The sequence below is a fragment of the Chiloscyllium plagiosum genome, chromosome 3, assembly GCF_004010195.1.
Source record: "Chiloscyllium plagiosum isolate BGI_BamShark_2017 chromosome 3, ASM401019v2, whole genome shotgun sequence".
In the NCBI taxonomy this organism is placed as follows: Eukaryota; Metazoa; Chordata; class Chondrichthyes; order Orectolobiformes; family Hemiscylliidae; genus Chiloscyllium; species Chiloscyllium plagiosum.
Genome location: NC_057712.1, coordinates 94389166 through 94404781, shown reverse-complemented (window position 1 = coordinate 94404781; position 15616 = coordinate 94389166). Strand labels below are relative to the sequence as shown.

At 40.2% G+C, this 15616-nt stretch overlaps 1 protein-coding gene across 6 annotated transcripts in view; it reads right to left on the bottom strand.

Moving 5' to 3' along the window:
- Nucleotides 1–673: 673 nt before the first annotated feature.
- sgk1 (serum/glucocorticoid regulated kinase 1) overlaps nucleotides 674–15616 on the bottom strand; it is a 99054-nt gene continuing 84111 nt past the window's right edge. For 4 of the 6 annotated variants that reach the window (XM_043686298.1, XM_043686304.1, XM_043686308.1 and 1 more), the window contains 12 exons: nucleotides 5451–5529; nucleotides 5022–5094; nucleotides 4882–4931; nucleotides 4705–4762; nucleotides 4514–4597; nucleotides 4188–4319; nucleotides 3793–3905; nucleotides 3499–3622; nucleotides 2755–2850; nucleotides 2494–2649; nucleotides 2025–2114; nucleotides 674–1860 (listed from right to left, as the gene is read on the bottom strand). In XM_043686298.1, coding sequence (XP_043542233.1) covers nucleotides 1693–1860; nucleotides 2025–2114; nucleotides 2494–2649; nucleotides 2755–2850; nucleotides 3499–3622; nucleotides 3793–3905; nucleotides 4188–4319; nucleotides 4514–4597; nucleotides 4705–4762; nucleotides 4882–4931; nucleotides 5022–5094; nucleotides 5451–5529 — 1223 coding nt within the window. In that variant the 3' untranslated portion in view covers nucleotides 674–1692. Of the gene's footprint in view, nucleotides 1861–2024; nucleotides 2115–2493; nucleotides 2650–2754; nucleotides 2851–3498; nucleotides 3623–3792; nucleotides 3906–4187; nucleotides 4320–4513; nucleotides 4598–4704; nucleotides 4763–4881; nucleotides 4932–5021; nucleotides 5095–5450; nucleotides 5530–5810; nucleotides 6154–7203; nucleotides 7671–15616 lie in introns of those variants that run through there. The other 2 variants (XM_043686318.1, XM_043686313.1) reach the window with 2 other exon arrangements.

Genomic DNA, 15616 nt, shown 5'->3' with positions numbered 1-15616 from the left:
CTTGAATGTTAAGTGATAAACATGTTCGGATTAAGATAATAAAGAGAAACTTATAACAGACATCAAGAGCAGAGTCTCTAGAAGAATATAAGAAGTGCAGGAGAAATTTTTAAGAGAAATTAAGAAAGCAAACCTTTTCTGGTAGAATAAATAAAAAGTCAAAGAGTTAAAAAAATTGAAAAGCAAGAGAATAACTAGGGAAAGGGTAAGGCCCATTCAGGATCACAAGAAATGAGCACAATCCTCAATGAATAATTTTGTGTTGGTCTTCACAATGGATGTGGACAATGCAGGTGGTATCGGCTTCAGGGTGATTTCCTATGAAATATTGGATATCAAGAACAGGGAGAGAAAATTTGCTTTTAATTCCCACTGGAAGCCACAGAACCTACAAACAATAGTAGCACATTGAGAGAGATTAAAAAAAAAGTCACGCTCAGAAAATGTGCGTCTCTGCTTTCTTGCAACTCAAGGAAAATGGAGATGTACCCTCAAAAGGTTTGGGTGTTTACCAGTCTCTTTTGCTGACCCAGGAGGAAATGTAAATTTACTGTTTAGGAGTATGCACAGTGAATGTGCTATTGAGAATGTATTTAATGCATGATTGCTTCCTCAATGAAATTTGAAACAGTGGTGGATTAGTTTAACTTAGTACAAAGGTTGAGTGTAAATATATTTTTAAAATAGTTTCACATTTATTGCAAACTCAACCTTAGTTCAGGAATGTGTACATTTCAAAACAAATTAAAATTACAATCTATTTTACAGAAAAATCATTTACATTACTGGTAATGTCTTAAATATACACATTAAAACTAGTGCAACAACAGATCACAACGTACAGATTTCCTTACATATGCACAGCTGAAATGGGATAACCATTAAAATCTGGAATGTTAGAGACAATAATGAAGTTACTTTATACATACAAGGTTACTAGCACATAGAAGCCAGTTGGAAGTTAAGACAGACAGCACAATGGGGCATTTTGGTCCTAGAAACAATTTATAGTTCTACCTATAGCAGCAATGCCTCAAGCATATTGTAGTAAACTATTTTAGAGATTAATTGTGTATATTTGTATGGGTGGAGATGTTAAGTTAAATAGAGACAGCATTGCGACACAACATTTTGTCTTCCTTGTGCGGATGTGATGAATATACCCCATTGTGCAGGATCTGCTGTGTCGATAAAAATCCCTCAAGTCAATGTTTAAACCACAGAAATCATTAGGCCCATGGCCCAGACTGAACCATACTTGCACCATTGTTCACATTTCTATATACTGTGTCACAACCCTTGAACATGACCACTCCAATGCCTTCGGACTTGCTGACTGCAAAAGGCACGTGTACTGAAACAGACTTCAGGCAATCATTGTTTTCAAGTCAGGTTTAAATAAAAAGATCTTGAAATGATGGATGGGTGACAAAAGTTCTCTCTCTATCCCGTTGATTAATGGATTTTTTTTCTGGTGTGTAGCCACACGGCACGTTGAAGCCACCTTCCAAGATCCACATGGCAACAAATGCTCCTTGAACATTTCAGAATCATCTCAGAAATGGAATAGAAGGCCAGGCAGCTGCCAATGAGATGTGTAACTTTCCTTCCAAGCTAAGTTCCATTTCTTGGTAACTGAGCTTCGAGCTCAGTTAAGGTGAACCCCATCAGGCGATTCAATGTGATGATTCACTACAGGAAGGAGTCGAGCGGTGGAGCATATGAAAATCCCAGGAAAGCTTCTGATGCTTCCTTAACACTGGCAGTAATCAGAGCATTATCAGGTGATCTACCAATGGAGTTTGGAACTGGTTCCTCTGTGAACTCTGGATCAAAGTGCTGCAGGTCAGAAGGTCCACTCTACAATAGCCAAAAGGTATAGAGAATTATTATTCAGTTTATATTCTTGCTGTAATTTTAGATGTGATTCACTAGTTTAAGTGAATAATCAAACTTGGGTTGCTTCCTTTGCATTAATCACATCTACTACAGTGGAGCAATTCTGTGAACAATTAATTACTTACCACATTAGGATTAAATGGAGGCGTAAGCTTCTTGGCATTTAAATCAACCCAGTTTATCGGAGAAAAGAAGATGTGGGCCTTGATATCCAGCTGTAGATAGAGGATGTAACAGTCAAAATGACAAAAAAAAGGACTTTAATAGAGAATAGACTGATTTTGTGAAGTAACTTAGTTGGCTCCTCAATTCGGTTTCAAAACAAAGGAGCACAGCAGTCGACCAGGTTCATGAATCCCGTCCAGTTTTAAAAGTACATGCTTTACTCAAATGGCTCACTACATTTACTCAGATGGTGACAAGAATGAAAGAGACCAGTTAACTCCAAATAGAAAGCCCTTTTTCAAAGCATTCCATCTTAGAATCAGCACTTCAGAAATGCAAGGTGCAAACATTTACTCTCAACAGGAAGCTTCTTTGTATAGCCAAAAGAAGGAAAATAGTTTAATCAAAAGAAAATAAACGCATACTTACAAAGTCTGCCTTCGCACCCAGACGCTTTGTTCGGTCTTTTTGCAGCAAGCCCTCCAGCAGGTCCCTAGCAGCATTGGAAATATTCGGTTTCAAAAGTAGTGGCTTGTTCAGAATATTATCATACATCTCAGCCGTGTTTCTGCTATAGAATGGCGGCTAAATCAAAACATAGAAAAGATTATTAATTCACAATAAACTCTAACATTATAAAGCAAGGAAACATCTTGACTGTATGCTTAGCAATGCACAGATGATGCTTACCAAGCCATACAACATCTCATAGAGAACCGCACCCAGGCACCACCAGTCAACTGTTCGGTCATAGGGTTGCTTGTGTAAAACCTCAGGGGCCAAGTACTGTAATAGAATAAATCAAAGGACTATTTAAGCCAATGTGTTTTTTCACAAAACTCTGATACAATACAGATAGGACAGACAAGCTCCATTACAAAAGTCTGTTATTAATAACTTTACAGTCCATTAAAAAAGTGCAGCTTTATGTTGCACATATATAGCTAGAGTTGATTCTAAAGATTTTATTCCCGGGTATATTGCTGGGCATATTCTACAGCACAAGCAGGAACCAAACTAACAATTGTCAATGGTCAGGATTGCATGAGTGCAGCTGTAGAGTGTTTATCAGATCTTTACTATTGGCTGGTACTGGCAACACTGAAGATATTTGGTTTCAAAAGCAGTGGCTTATTCAGAATATTACTACCATTCATAGCAGTAATAAGAAAAACACATTGCTAACTTAATCAAGACTGGCTAAACATTCCCTGCTGCTTCAAGAAGCACTGAGGAAAAATTAGTTCTTCCTTAATGTATCTTTGTATCTCCAAGGGCATCAACATTTTCTGGTTTATGTTACAGTACATGCACATTGCAAGCATTATTAGTTTAAAATCTTTTCTAAAGGAGATAAAGATTGGACTAGTGATGGGATATAAGTAGAGTTCACACAATGGCCTCTGGGATCCACAGGCTACATGTTTTACTTACCTCAGGTGTGCCACAGAAAGTGCATGTTGTGCCATTTGATTCAATGTTCTCTTTGCATAGACCAAAATCAGTCAGAACAATGTGTCCTTGGCGATCAAGTAAAATATTCTCAGGCTTTAAATCTCTACAAAATAAAAAGAAGAGTGCTACTTACAATTGAGTTATTCTGGTGACTTGAATAAAGTGTGTGGGACAATTAATAAATCTGTTAAATCAGTTTTATTCCTTCAGGATATTAACATAATATTTTACAACTTAATCAGAAGTTTGGTTTCTTCATTCATATCCACTAACCTGTAAACAATGTTAAGAGAATGGAGGTAACCCAGAGCACTGGCAATCTCAGCAGCATAAAACCTTGCTCTTGGTTCCAGGAAACATCGCTCACGCTGGAGGTGGTAAAACAACTACAGAAGAAAGCAAACCAACATAAAAATTAAAATTGGGAAAATAATCCGGTAGGGCACCCTTTTGACAGGAGGAAGTGGCCTGTTACAGCCCATCATCAAACCAGCTCACCTCCCCCTATTCCCACAACTATGTTATAGTTCCCACTCAACAGCTAATTACAGTCCTAAGGACTGCCTTTTACATCCGCTGCTAGATTTTCCCTTTAAAATAAATGTCTTTCACATGGTTGCCATTTGGGACAGGAAATCTGATGCTGCAGTTAGTCCCTTGTGATTTACCTCGCCTCCGTTTATGTAATCCAGGACAAAGTAGAGTTTATCAGCTGTCTGGAATGAATAGTACAGCCCCACTAAGAAAGGGTGCTTCACGTTCTTTAGCAGAACATTGCGCTCCGACATAATGTGTTTCTCCTTAAAATGGAAAAATAAGAGAAATTAGTCATAAACTCAAGTGAATATATATGTTTTTTTTGTTGTTAAAATGGCAAGCTTGATCGAGTTAGTTTGTAGCTGAAAACTCCCCCTACAGGAGAAGAAAATCCCTTGCAACATCCCCAATTCAGTAAGAAGTCTCAGAATTGCTAAATAGTGTCAATTATTTGTACCTCTTTCTTCTTCAAAATTGCCTTTTTCTGCAAGACTTTCACAGCATAAAACTGGTCATCAGACTTGTGTTTCGCTAGGAGAACCTGTTAAAATAAAAGCCACTTATTTATTTGGAGAAACAGATTATAAAAAGAAAGATGATTTTTATCGTTTGCACTTATTTCATTTTAGAAAAAAAAGTGTTACAAACCTTTCCAAAACTTCCTTTTCCAATCACCTTTAGAAAGTTGAAGTCACTTGGCTTTGCCCTATAGGAGAGAGAATGCAAAACATCATGAAACGTTGCAATGGACAGTAAAATCCAATCCACTGAAGATCAGAAATGATTGTTTAAAACTGCAACAAGACCAGGTTCATTGATACCTACTGGGGGTTAGAGGAAGGACCAAGGTTGATCTGGGCTGACATTGGGCTGGGCTGCAAGAGAAGTCAGAGAAAGCAAGTTAACTCGCTGGCGAGGAGTTCATAGAAAGAACAATCAGATCCTTTGATGATCTTCATACTCACCGGAGGAGACGCGCTGTCCCCATTCGCTTCGGTTTCTTTAGGAGTGACGTGTAACATGGCTGGCACTTCTGTGCTGTTTAAAGACAAAATTTACAAACCCCATTAGAGACCGGTTCAGGACCTCCCGCAGGATTTCAGAGCCTGTCCATGAGCGGGCACTCCCGTCTGAATCAGAGTGTGATTTTCAGGAACACAAAGCTTCGTTTGAACGGGTGAAAACCAGCCAGCGACATCTCGGTACACACAGGGGCACTATTGTACACAAGTTAAGCCAAAGCAGCAGGCTCCTGGGCAAATTCCTCCCACCTCTCTCCAATATCCCCTTAAAAGTCTCACATCCAGCTGACGTTACTGACAGCCTCGTCTATAGTGGGGTCTGGGGCCCATGCAACAAGTATTCAGTGATAGAGGAAGGCACGGGATACTTACTGTTTACAGGCGTAGGACTGAGAAGCTGCTATTTTCTGGATGAGATCGTTCAGTCCCATTCGCCTTTGTTTCATAAAAGCTGTAAATAAAACAATACAACGGCTAAGAATGGGAAGCTCAAAAAAATGGAGAAAGACCGGAACAATCGAATCATTTCAGTCGTTTCGTTTTCTTTTGTTGCTGCTTTCTTTGCAAGTTTAAAAATCCATATACGATCAGCATTTAAACGGACCTCTAGAATAAAGCGCATTGCTAAAATTTAAAACTTGGGAATATTAAAATCCAAATATGCACAATTGCAACTTGCAATCATTTGAAATATTAACAAATTAAAATCTTGTGATAGGAAAACAAAATTACCAGTAAGTATTGCGACCACCCCTCTCATTTTGGAATAAGTAAGAGTAGATCCCGAGGAACTGGATTTAACAGTCATGGTTTACAAGCTGATCGCTTTAATGGGGAGGTTTGCGCCTGAAAGTCCCGGTAAGATCCTTGCCCAGGAAGAGTTTGCAGATTGTGAGAAGCAGCGAGTGCGTTCTGGGCTGGATATATATACAGTATGCACACAGGAGACTGGTCTGGGGGCGGTGGTATGTGAGCAATGTAGCGGAGCCGGGCGGTCCTGACCTCTCTCTCTGAGTCAGCCTGTCACTATCACTCACTCACCCCGGGCTTCCTCCCGGAACGCCAGCGTCACACGAATGCAAACACCAGCCAGCACAAACTTCGCTATTTTTCCAGAACTGTCGCGAATGGCTGGGAACATTCCCCCCCCCCCCCCCCGTGCTACAATACCACCCGCTCTCTATCAGCTCACCCCTCAGTGCCCAAATAACGGCGCAAACTTGCAGTTTGCCGATAACAGCTCCTGGGCACTTGTGAAATGTGCCGACTGTGTGCGTACACACACGCGATATGTTCAACGATATTAGCCACAGCATCAAACTTAGCTGGGTCTTTTTCTTTGCATTTTCAGATGTTACTGTAGTTCAATCTTCTCAATATCGACAGAATGAAGCAGAACTGGGCGGAAGGGGGGTGGGGATGGGGTAAGGAGGTAAATGTGTCGTCAAATGGCTAGTAATGATAGAGGAATGCTCAGGGGAAGAAAAAATTCCCATTGTAAATACCAGCTGGTGCTAACTTTCTGTTCCTTAAAACAATTTGTAAAGTTACAATTGACGACTGATTCAGGTCCTCCCAGAATCTGTGAGGGACCCTTCACAGACTGGAATTACAGTTTGGGACTGAACGACTCACACAAAACCACTGGTATCAAAACTTCATTCGTAAAACAGGCAGAATCACAGATTAGACCAGGTTAAAACTTGAGTGCTCACTTCAGAAACACAAAGAAGTTTTGCACGGACTCTAATTGTAGTATAAAACACATCGGGGCGAATCATGTTTACAGTTCAGATCAAATCCAAAAGATCAATTCGGCAACTGAAATAGTTGCAAATCACACATTCCCAAGCAAGTATTTCCTCCCACAACGTTCAGTTTATTAGCCCTGCTGACTTTCGACGTGGCAAATCTGGAAGCTTCGTTATCCGTCACTCACTCTCAGCCTATTCCCCCTTCCGTGGAACCGCCACAAGCAGCTCTTTAACACTGGGTCAAGGGGTGGCGAAGCTAGGACCGCGTCCAACAATCTTTTCCAACTCCAGGCGTTCTCCCCTGCCCTTGGACACAAACACTAGTTACTACAGTCAAACGCGCTCCCAGCTGGGAAAGAAAAAAATCTAACCTGTGAAAGAGATCTTCTCGGTTAAAGTTTTCATGGCCTTCCTGGCTGCTTAAGGCTCCCCACACAATCCAATGGCAACTGACAGAAAGCTCGCTGGCAGAGGGTGGTTTAATATAGAGACGAGGTGCCTACAATTAAATTTTAATTTACATAGATAACTTATCACGGTGCGTGGCTTATAAATTCCACAACGTAAGGGCTTGATTACTTTACCAATGATTAAACATGACATGCGCTGGACCTTTGGCTGCTTTTGGAGCATTTCATTTGGATAGCTTCAGAGTTGTCCGCAGGCCGTGTTTTCAGTCCGATTCGGTTTTACATTGAAGTGGGAGGGGAATGAGCTGATTCTGATTGAGGTGTGTTCGCGCCACTTGGGTGTCGGCAGCAGTCAATAGAGACAGAGGCTGCGGTGGCGCCAATATTCCCTCCACTTGCAGGACATCGGGCACCGAGGCAGTTGCGTGGAAGGGACTTGTTGAGACTGCTTCCTAGGGACCGGATACCTTTAGGGTGGAGGAGGCGCCCCCTGCTAATTCCTGGCATCCACCCTGGGTTTCCTTCAAGGAAGATGGTGGGACAGAAACGGCGCTAAATTCAGAGCGACCTTTTTTGTGATTTGCAACGATCTTGTCTGTGGTGCCCCTTCATTTTGTTTTGAACGATTGCAGCATTTTCTATGATTAATTGTTCATTGCAACAACACTTGAATATTCACACAGGCTCCTCGTTGTGCCATAGCAGTTAATCACAGGAAATACTTGAACCCTGCGTGGCAGTATAAAATGTACTAGTCAACCAGTTCCTCAGTAACGGTGGAAATATTTTCTTGACCACTCTGCAGTAAGGAGGTCAAGTCTCCTATAAACAGCACTTACCCCTAACGTGAATTAAAATCTTCACATATAATTAAACATACTTATAGAATAAAGAGATGACAACAAACAATTCAGAGATAACAATCTGACCTCCAGCAAACAAACAAAATTAATGTATGAATTATCTGGGTTCAAAGTTCAGGATTTGTTAATTCACATGAATCCATAGGACAATTACCTTGTAATCACTCCTGGGTTTCTGCATGTTTATAGAATATCTTGATTAACACATTGCCCCAATAATATTTGATTCAAATAGTTAAATATCAAACTGAACAGTTACACCTGACTGAGAGATTGTAATGCCCTAAAATTTTTATTCAGTACTCATGTAGAATCAATCATTTGAGAATGAACATGTGGGAACTTGGGAATAGGCCATTTAACCTGTGGAAATTGTTCCACTATTAAACAAAATCAGAGTTGCTAGCCAATTTGACCCAAATCCATATACCTACTTTTGTCTCATTTCCCTTAACTTATTTGGTTAACAGTTTTAAGGTTGACAATTGATTCAGCATCAGTTGCTGCCTGAAAGAGAAGCTTTCAAATTTCTACCATGGAGTCCTAGTCATAGAGTCATGCAGCATGGAAACAGACCCTGCCAAATATAATCCCAAACTAAACTAGTCCCACCTGCCTGTTCCTGACCCATATCCCTCCAAACGTTTACTATTCATGTACCGATCCAAATGTCTTTTAAATTTTGTAATTTTACCCACATCCACCAATGCCTCAGGAAGTTTATTCAACACATGAACCATCCTCTGTGTAAAAATTGAGCTGAAAATGTGTTGCTGGAAAAGCGCAGCAGGTCAGGCAGCATCCAGGGAACAGGAGAATCGACGTTTCGGGCATAAGCCCTTCTTCAGGAATCCTGCTGCGCTTTTCCAGCAACACATTTTCAGCTCTGATCTCCAGCATCTGCAGACCTCACTGTCTCCTCTGTGTAAAAATTGCCCCTCATGTCTTTTTTAAATTAGGGCAATTAGAGTGGGCGGCACGGTGGCACAGTGGTTAGCATTGCTGCCTCACAGCGCCAGAGACCCGGGTTCATCATTCCTGAAGAAGGGCCTGTGCCCGAAACGTCGAATCTCCTGTTCCCTAGATGCTGCCTGACCTGCTGTGCTGTTCCAGCAATAAAGTTTCAACTTTGTTGGGCCGAAGGGCTTGTTTCCACACTGTAATCTAATCTAATCTAAATCTCTCTCCTTTCATCTTGGACATGCATCCCCTAGTCTTCAAGTCCTCCATCCTGGGGAAAAGACAACTGCCAAAAAGTGTATCAAATTGTTTCCTGACTTCATGCCTGAAAGGTGTGATACCAAATTTTAGACAATGCCTTACAGTCCCTACATTTCTCAACTACTGTAAATTGTTACAATATATACTAATTATTCTGTGAATCTGTTGAAAGCTTCAATCAAGTCATCCCTTGAATTTCTAAATTCCAGTGAATCCAACTCTTATTTCCCCAATCTCTCCTTGTAATTCAGACCCAGTATCATTCCAGTAACTCTGTGCTCCTGTGCCTCCAAGACCAATTCGTCATTCGCAGGCAGTGAAACTCAGAACTGCTCACATTATTCCAGGTATTCTCTAACTAGGGTGTTGCGGAGCCAAAATATGACTTCTATTGACCTTTACTTTAATCCCTTAAAAACAAAGGCCAGTGTTCCATGAATCTTTTTGATGAATTTTTGTACCTGTTCATGAAATTTTAATAATCTAAGTAAGTGGTTCTTCAATTGTCTTTAAACTTCTACAGATTTTTTTAGCCTTTCACTTTATTTTACTGTATTCTGGAAGGTTGTCTAAATGTTCGATTTAGTTACACCACAGAAATCTCCTTAATAGAATGTGTTTTTGTATACAGGATATTTTTGACAGTGTTCAGTAGCTAAATACATGCACAGTTTCATCTTCGTACTGGAGTTGGTTGGAAGTACAAAACGTTGTTGCTTTTGGCTACTGAGGCTACTAAGTGAAAGCTCCCCTACTGGTTTTAGTAGGGAATTGCACCATCTGGTGTGGTAAAGAAAATAAAGGTAGCACTTGCAAAACATGAGATGAACAATCAGATAATCTGTTTTTAATGGTGTTGAGTGAGAGGAAAATGCTGTTTTCAACCAGGGAGAACTTGTTTTTGTTCTCCTTCAATCGTGCTAATGGGATCTTTTACTTGAGTTGGCAGAACAGATTTTAGTTTCAGGTTTTTGATCTGAAAGGTGACAAGCTCTGCAATGCCATGGGAGTGTCAAACTGGATCATGTAGTTTAGTTCTTAATGCATTTAAACCAATACCTCTAGGTCAGAAGCAAACTGTTGCTAACTGAGTCAAGCTAGGGCTCTATGATTTAATCCATTTAGATTGAAATGGGTCTGTTTGTGCTGAATTAGCTAACCTCAGCTAGACCTGTAGAGTGGGCACTATGACTGGATGGAGCATTCCTAAGCATGAGCAGGGAAAATAGCCCAGATATTTGTAGTTGGGAAAAATGTTCAAGTTCATTATAGAAGATGCAGTAGCAGAGCACTTGGAAAATAGAGACAGGACTGCATAGAATAAGCATGGATTTATAAAAGGGAAGTGATACTTAACAAATTTGCTAGAGTTTTTTGAGGATGTAACTAATAGAGTAGATAAGGGGGAGCCAGTGGATGTAGTTTAATTGGGTTTTCAGAGGCATTTAATAAGGCCCCACATAAGAGATTAGCGTGTAAAATTAAAGTGCATGGGATTGAAGGACATGTACTGAAATGGTTGACAGACAGGAAGCAAAGATTAGGAATAAACGGGTCTTTTTCCAAGTGGCAGGCCATGATTGGTACTGCAAGGATTAGTGCTTGAACCATGGCTATTTTCAATATATAATAATGATTTAGATGAGGAAATCAAGTGTCATATCTCCAAGGTTGCAGAAGAAGCAAAACTGGGTAGGGTGATGCTGCAAGAAGGATGCAGAGAAGCTTCTCTGTGATTTGGACAAGTAAATGGGCAAATATGTGGCAGATGCAGCATAATGTGGATAAATGTGAGATTGGGCATGAGCCCCTCTTCAGGAAGGGGTCATGCCTGAAACGTCGATTCTCCTGCCCCTTGGATGCTGCCTGACCTGCTGCACTTTTCCAGCAACACATTTTCAGCTCTGATCTCCAGCATCTGCAGTCCTCACTTTCTCATAAATGTGAGATTATCTACTTTGGTAGCAAATACAGGTAGGTAGATTATTATCTGAATGGCGATAAACTGGGGAAAAAGGTGGTGCAACAGGACTAGAGTATCTTCACTGAAAGCAAGCACGGAGGTTCAGCAAGCAATGAGAAAGGCAAAATATATGTTGGCCTTCATAGCGAGAGGTTTCAAGTACAGGAGTAGGGATGTCTTGCTGTAACTGTGCGGGCATTAGTAAGACCTCACCTCGAATGTAGTGTGCAGTCCTGGTCTCCTTATCTGAGGAAGGATTTTCTGGCCATTGAGTGAGTGCAAAGTAGGTTTTACCAGACTGATTTCTGACATGGCAGGTCTGGTGTACGGGGAGGGACTCAATCACTATAATTTTGAAGACTGAGGGGGCGATCTCTTAGAAACCCTGTAAAATTGTAGAATGACTAGACAGGTAGATGTAAGAATGATATTCTTGATGACTGAGGAGTCCAGAACCAATGGTCACGGTCTAAGGAAAAGGGATAGGCCTTTTAGGACAGAGATGAGGAGAAATGTCTTACCCAGCAAGTGGTGAGCCTGTGGAATTATCTGCCATAGAAAACTAGTGGGGCCAAAACATTGAAGACTTTCAAGACATTCTTAGGATTAAAGGGATCAAAAGATGTGGGGGGAGAGCAGCAACAGGAAACTGAATTAGATGATCTGATATGATCGTATTGAATGGCAAGCAAGCTTTAAGGGTCAAATAGCCTACTTCTGTTTCTATATCTTTATAGAAGATGTTTTTATATCTTTGTTCTTGATCAATATCCTGCAGCTTGGTGTTGGAACTAAAGACATGTAAATTTAAATTGGGCACAACACCAAGCCTATTTTTGACAACCCACAATGTTCATTTTCCATACTTACAAAAAGAAGTCATTTGATAAAGCTCTAGGTTGGGTTTTGCTTTACCAAGAATTTTACCCCAAGATGAATTATCACTTTCATGAGAAAAAGCAAGAGGAGAAAATATACAGAGAAATTTGAAGAGAAGAAAGATAATCTCCAAAACCCAAAATGAAATTATAACTCTGTAACATCTTATGTAGCAGTTAATCTTTTTACAATGTATGCTGTAGAGTTTATGATTTATTTTATATTAGCATTTGGTGCCATGGACACAGACTGTTATTCTGTTCCAAGTGGTGACAATGACTATCCTCTTAAGGTTCACTGTCTACTCTTCACTAAATTATGAAGCACCCAAAGAAAATACAGAGCAGACACTTTTATATAAAATGCTACTTTTTTCAACAAACTCTTGAATTTCTTTACATGATGGAGACATTTATCTGCCAGTAAGTCAAGATTAATTTCCAGAAAATAACTCAGCATTAACCTTCCTAATAACTTTTTTTGGATTTTTCATTATCATCATGGGCGGCATGGTGGTACAGTGGTTAGCACTGCTGCCTCACAGCGCAAGGGACCTGGGTTCAATTCCTACCTCAAGCAACTGTCTGTTGTGGAGTTTGCACATTCTCCCTGTGTCTGTGTGGGTTTCGTCTGAGTGCTCCGGTTTCCTCCCACAATCCAAAGATGCGCAGGTTAGGTGAATTGGCCATGCTAAATTGCCTGTAGTGTTAGGTGAAGGGGTAAATGTAGGGGAATGGGTCTGGGTGGGTTGCTCTTCGTCGGGTTGGTGTGGACTTGTTGGGCCTGTTTCCACACTGTAAGTAATCTAATCATTAAGATTCCAACCACTGGGTTTTTGTTTCAAGTTTGTTTTGTCTTCATGTTGACTTTAGCTTTTCACCAATTGCACTGTGTAAAATCTTTTGTTTCAATTTCAATTTTCTCACATCAGATTCCAACAATAGAAATTTCTTTGGATGACCATTGACAAGTCTCTGTGATAATTCTTCACCTGTTCCAATATGTTTCCATTAAAGTCCCTTCTGTTAAGATTTGACAAAAAATGCTAATAATACTCACACCCCAAGAACGGATCCCTTTTTTAAAAAGTCACACGATAGGTATTAAAAATTCATTAAAAACAAAACAAACTGCCTCCAACACATTTCTCAGTTTTCCCCATACCCGACACACCTACAACTTTCATCTTATCTGTAACAGTCCGATCTGGAGTAGAACTGATACAGTAATGAATTAAAATACCCTTCTCTGAGAATTATCAAATTATGTAGCATATACTGGCACCACAACAGCCAACTTAATGTTTAACTATTGAATGCTGTTTTGATTGTCCGTCACCAGTGAGTGGAATCCAAACTCATCTGTATTTACCATACAATGCTCACCTGCCTAGTTGCGGTTCTTCATTCAACAGTTTTCTGTGAAGTATCCTTCATTTAACACAGGATCTACAGTATTTACATCGTTTCTTACTCTACATACCAGATGACCCTAGTAAGGATGCAGCAAAATGACTTTGGGGTGCTTGCTGTGTTTTATTAATAATTTAGAATAAATAGAATTACAAAAAAGTGAACTAAGCCCAGGAGGGGCTGCAGACTTAACTCTCTGCACTACAACAACAATGTGCATATTTTGCACAGAAAAATCCTGGAGCACTGCAGGGTTATAATTTTTAAAAGTTGCAATTCAATATGTTGTACCGTCAGAAAATATTTCTTGAATAGCCTTGAAGGGATATCAGTAGTGATCACCTTAAGGCTAGTGTTGGTATTCAACATGGAAGTAGCTGTGGCTGGCAGCAGTCTGCTACTCGCAGCTCTACTTTCAGCTTAAACACATTTTAAGTACTTGCTTAGTAGGTTGCATCCTGCAACAGTCCTTTTCGGGACCCCTATTAACCAGTTTTTCTGCATGTAACTGGTATGGCTCAACACAAGGTGGACTAATCCTTCAATGAGACCCTTAAACCACAGTTGGGTCTCTATTTGTGATAGTATAGAGTGTATCACCTATTTTGGGCATAGGCACTATGTACCAGTTTTCTTAAAGTTGGTGGATGATCGAACTGGCTAATACACCAATGTGGAGGCTTAGGGTGTGATCCAGGAAGGGACATTATCTGGGTGAATTTCTAAATTGAAAAGTTTGATTTCTTTTTAGAAGTAGAAATTCATCTTTCAGTTTACTTCTGTATCTTATGATCAGCGACCATAATTCCCGACAATTTTAGCTATCCTTTACTGGCAGGAAATTAAACACAAAAACTCAAAACTACAAACCAACCCCTTGCTGCATCTGCTTTCTACTCCAGTTGTAATTTGGAATTGCTACGCTTGTATCCAGGAAGATGTGACTTAGCCACAAGTACTAATTATTTGGTTAATGCACTTACATTGTTTTATGTGGAATAAGGTCCCTTCTTTGGGATATCTTATTTAGCACCTAACCTGCATTGACCCTTCAGTGTAGTACTAGGAGAGTGCTGCATTGTTGAAGGCGATGACTTTTGAATGAGATTTAAATTGAGGCCCTGTCCTCCCCTCAGATTATATAAATCCCAGGGTCTGATCAAAAAAAAGCGTCAAGGAGTTCTCCTTGGTGACCAGGACAACATTTATCCCTTAACTAATACTGAAAAAGAGCAATTAAAAGAGATGTTGGGTTATTTAACTTCATTGTTGTTTCTGAGAGCTTGCTGCGCAGAATTTAGGCTACCGTGTTTCTCAAGTTACAGTTCAGTTAGGAAATTAGTTTCCTAAATTACAGAACCTCTTCAAAAAATGCTTCATTATCTGCAAAGAGCTTGGACATGTGCTGAGATTACAAAAAGTCTGTGTAAATGAAAATAATTATTTTCTCCGACTCAATAAAAAGAGGAAGACATTGGGACAATTTTGCAGGAGGGAGACTGGAAATTTGTTATATTGACTGGAAATTTGTTATATTGACTGGAAATTTGTTATATTGACTGGAAATTTGTCAATATTTTTAAGCTCAGATATACAACCAGGTTTATCCTTGGTTCCAAGGGAAATTCCATTGTCTTGGCTAAGTAAATGGCGAGGAAATATACAACGTGGAGAACGGTTAGAGGCAGGCAAACTGGGATTTTCTTCCAGTGGGGGATGTTACTTAGGGTGACACCCCAAATCCACTTTGGTTCTGCTTTTATAATTTGCCCCAAACATTAAGGTCGAGGGATGAACATATCTCATACATGCCTCTGGAACTTTGAAAGCCAACGTTGGGCAAGAGCTGTGAATGTGGCATTATTGGGTACATTTAGCAATTCTCAGAAGCCTGAATACCTTGCTTGGGACTTGGGATTACTGAAACCCCAACTTCTGTGAGCTCTGCTATGAGGAGAAAGTGAGGTCTGCAGATGCTGGAGATCAGAGCTGAAAATGTGTTGCTGGAAAAGCGCAGCAGGTCAGGCAGCATCCAG